General features: G+C 31.1%; 1 protein-coding gene across 1 annotated transcript; it reads right to left on the bottom strand.

Annotated features, from left to right (window-relative positions):
* Window positions 1-113: 113 nt before the first annotated feature.
* LOC109863414 (fatty acid synthase-like) lies at window positions 114-2,170 on the bottom strand (the record flags this gene model as incomplete). The annotated part of the gene is made up of 6 exons (XM_020443670.1): window positions 1,991-2,170; window positions 1,658-1,889; window positions 1,136-1,554; window positions 690-983; window positions 374-578; window positions 114-274 (listed from the first exon to the last, which is right to left on the bottom strand). Coding segments are annotated over exons 1-6 (1,491 nt in total), but the record flags the coding sequence as incomplete, so codon positions are not given.
* Between the last annotated feature and the right edge of the window lie 362 nt (window positions 2,171-2,532).

Below are 2,532 nucleotides of genomic sequence, written 5' to 3'. Positions count from 1 at the left end.
TATATATATATATATATCTATATGTATGTATATAGTTTACATTATATTTCATATCTTGAAATAGAAAAAAGCAACATTAACTTCTTTTATAGATTGTCAGTATTATAATTCACCTGAATTGCAACGATACAAATCAATGCGTTCAAAGGGCTTTTGTCCATCTTTTCGTCTATCATTGTCGTAATGGAAGTTACGCTTATATTATATTGTTTTAAAACATTATCACATATTTCCATACTACGTGCGAAGATGGAAAATTTTAGTAAATGTTGACCTGCATATTAAAGTTTAGAATTTATATTATAACAATTAAACATTAGAATTTGTTGTATTGCTATAATATAAATATATTATAGCAATTAAACAAAGTTACCTAGTTCAAACCATTGAGAGCCCACTCCAGAAAATATAAACCAAATAGATTTTTGATCGTTTCTATAAGCCTGAATTTCTTTTATCAAACACTGTTGCATTTTATTCAGTACAATATATCCTCTCCATGGATGACCGTCTATATTATAAGCATAAATGTCATGGAGTAAACGAATATACTCCACGTCTAACTGATAATTTGCGATCTACAAGTAATTTTTCAAACAAATATTTTGCACAGATTTTAATACAAGATATACATGCACACAACTTCTGCTTGATTAAACATACCGTGTTTATGGATTGCATGTACTTACATCTTTCAAAAACGACTGCACTGATTCTTCGGTGCGCCCAGAGATAGTAACAAGTCTCGGCAAGTCATCATTTGGTAGACCGTTAGTAATCTTTCTTTTAGGATTCCATTTTAATAATAAGTGACTATTGGCTCCTCCAAATCCGAACGAGTTTATGCCTATGTAACCGTTTGTAAGACGCGTTGATTCCGTAACAACACGTATAGTTCCATTTCTGAGAGATTCTATTTCCTGTCGTGGTGATGTAAAGTTGATCGTTGGTGGAATAAAGCCAGTTTCCATTGCGATTATCGCCTTTAAAAGTGTTATAACGATATAAGTTTCAATCTTTTTTCGAAAATTGATTTGTTTATTAATGTGATTTAAAGTTACGATTTATTTTGTCTTTTCTACTTTTACAAAGCTTTTTCTCTATATTATAGATATAAAACATTTTGTTTCTTTACCTTGACTATCTGATTCATACCGCTGGCTGCTTCGGTATGACCAAGATTGGATTTTATGGATCCGATTAATAACGGATTTTTTCTGTTTTTGCAAAAAACATTAGAGAGAGCACTAAGTTCGGCCGGATCACCAGCTTTCGTACCGGTACCGTGTGCTTCAACGTATTCCACATTAGTTGGCAATATCCCGCATTCTGTATAAAAGTCAGTTAATAACTGTGTTTGCATACATTCCGATGGGTACGTTATTCCTTCCTGTTTAAATCCGTCACTGTTCAGTTTTATATGTTTGCATAAAGCATAAATTCTTTTCGCGTTTTTTGCCTTTTGAAGATATAATACCGATATTGATTCACTACGTGTATAACCATTTGCGTTTACATCAAAGGGTCTACAATAATTTGTTGATGACAAAACACCTACAATCAAACATGTTACATATGAGAAAATGCAATTTTAGAATATATCTGCATTCTGTTTTTGTATACATATTAGAAAAATAAGTAATTTTATTGATATTACCAAGGCGAAAAAATTGTACATTCATTGTCAGATTTAGACACAAATTTCCAGCGGCAACAATAGCCTCCTCGCATCTACCAGATAAAATGTAATTAAATGCAACTGCTATAGCATAAAGACTAGAACTACAAGCTGAATCAACTACATTAGATGGTCCTTTCAAATCCAGCCAATAAGAAATGAAGTTTGCTATTGAAGCTTTACAAGAGTTAATAAGATTCACACCATTGACCTAATTGTAAAATGTAGTTTTTAGACAGTATTATTGTCAGAAAAGTATAAATTAATAAATGTGTATTAACTGTTACATCAATCATTGTAAATATTTTTTACCTGCAAGTCTCGATATAAAAGTTCCTTTTGCGACTCAACAAAAGTTAGTCCTAAGATCGTAGCAATATTTTGTTTTCGTAGTGTCATTGGATTGATACCTGCGTCGACAATTGCTTCGAAAGTTTGCTCCAATAATCTTCTCAGTAATGGATCAATTGTATTAGCTTGAATATCACACATTTCAAAAAATTCCGCGTCAAATTTATTTAAATTGTTTATTATTCCCATACGTTTTGGTAAGTCCGAATGCTCTGTAACAGATGATACAATGCCATAGCAGTGATATTAATTTATGTAGGGTAAACTGTCCAATAAGTTATCGCTTACTAATAAATGACTATAACACAACAATTATAGGCTTAAAAAATTATAGGCTTAAAACTTATTAAATGGTTATAACCAAAGTTTATTTATCTTTCAAAATTTCTTATTTTTTGGTTTAACGGGGATATGCGAACAGTAAAAGATCAAATTCTTATTAAAATTAAGTATGGGTGCGGTCATTTATTAGGTTTATATCCTTGTATAATATGCTTGTACTG

Source organism: Pseudomyrmex gracilis, unplaced genomic scaffold (genome assembly GCF_002006095.1).
Source record: "Pseudomyrmex gracilis isolate BER0280 unplaced genomic scaffold, ASM200609v1 scaffold_4771, whole genome shotgun sequence".
In the NCBI taxonomy this organism is placed as follows: domain Eukaryota; kingdom Metazoa; phylum Arthropoda; class Insecta; order Hymenoptera; family Formicidae; genus Pseudomyrmex; species Pseudomyrmex gracilis.
Note: the sequence above shows the minus strand (reverse complement) of the source record. Positions and strands in the feature narration are given on the sequence as shown.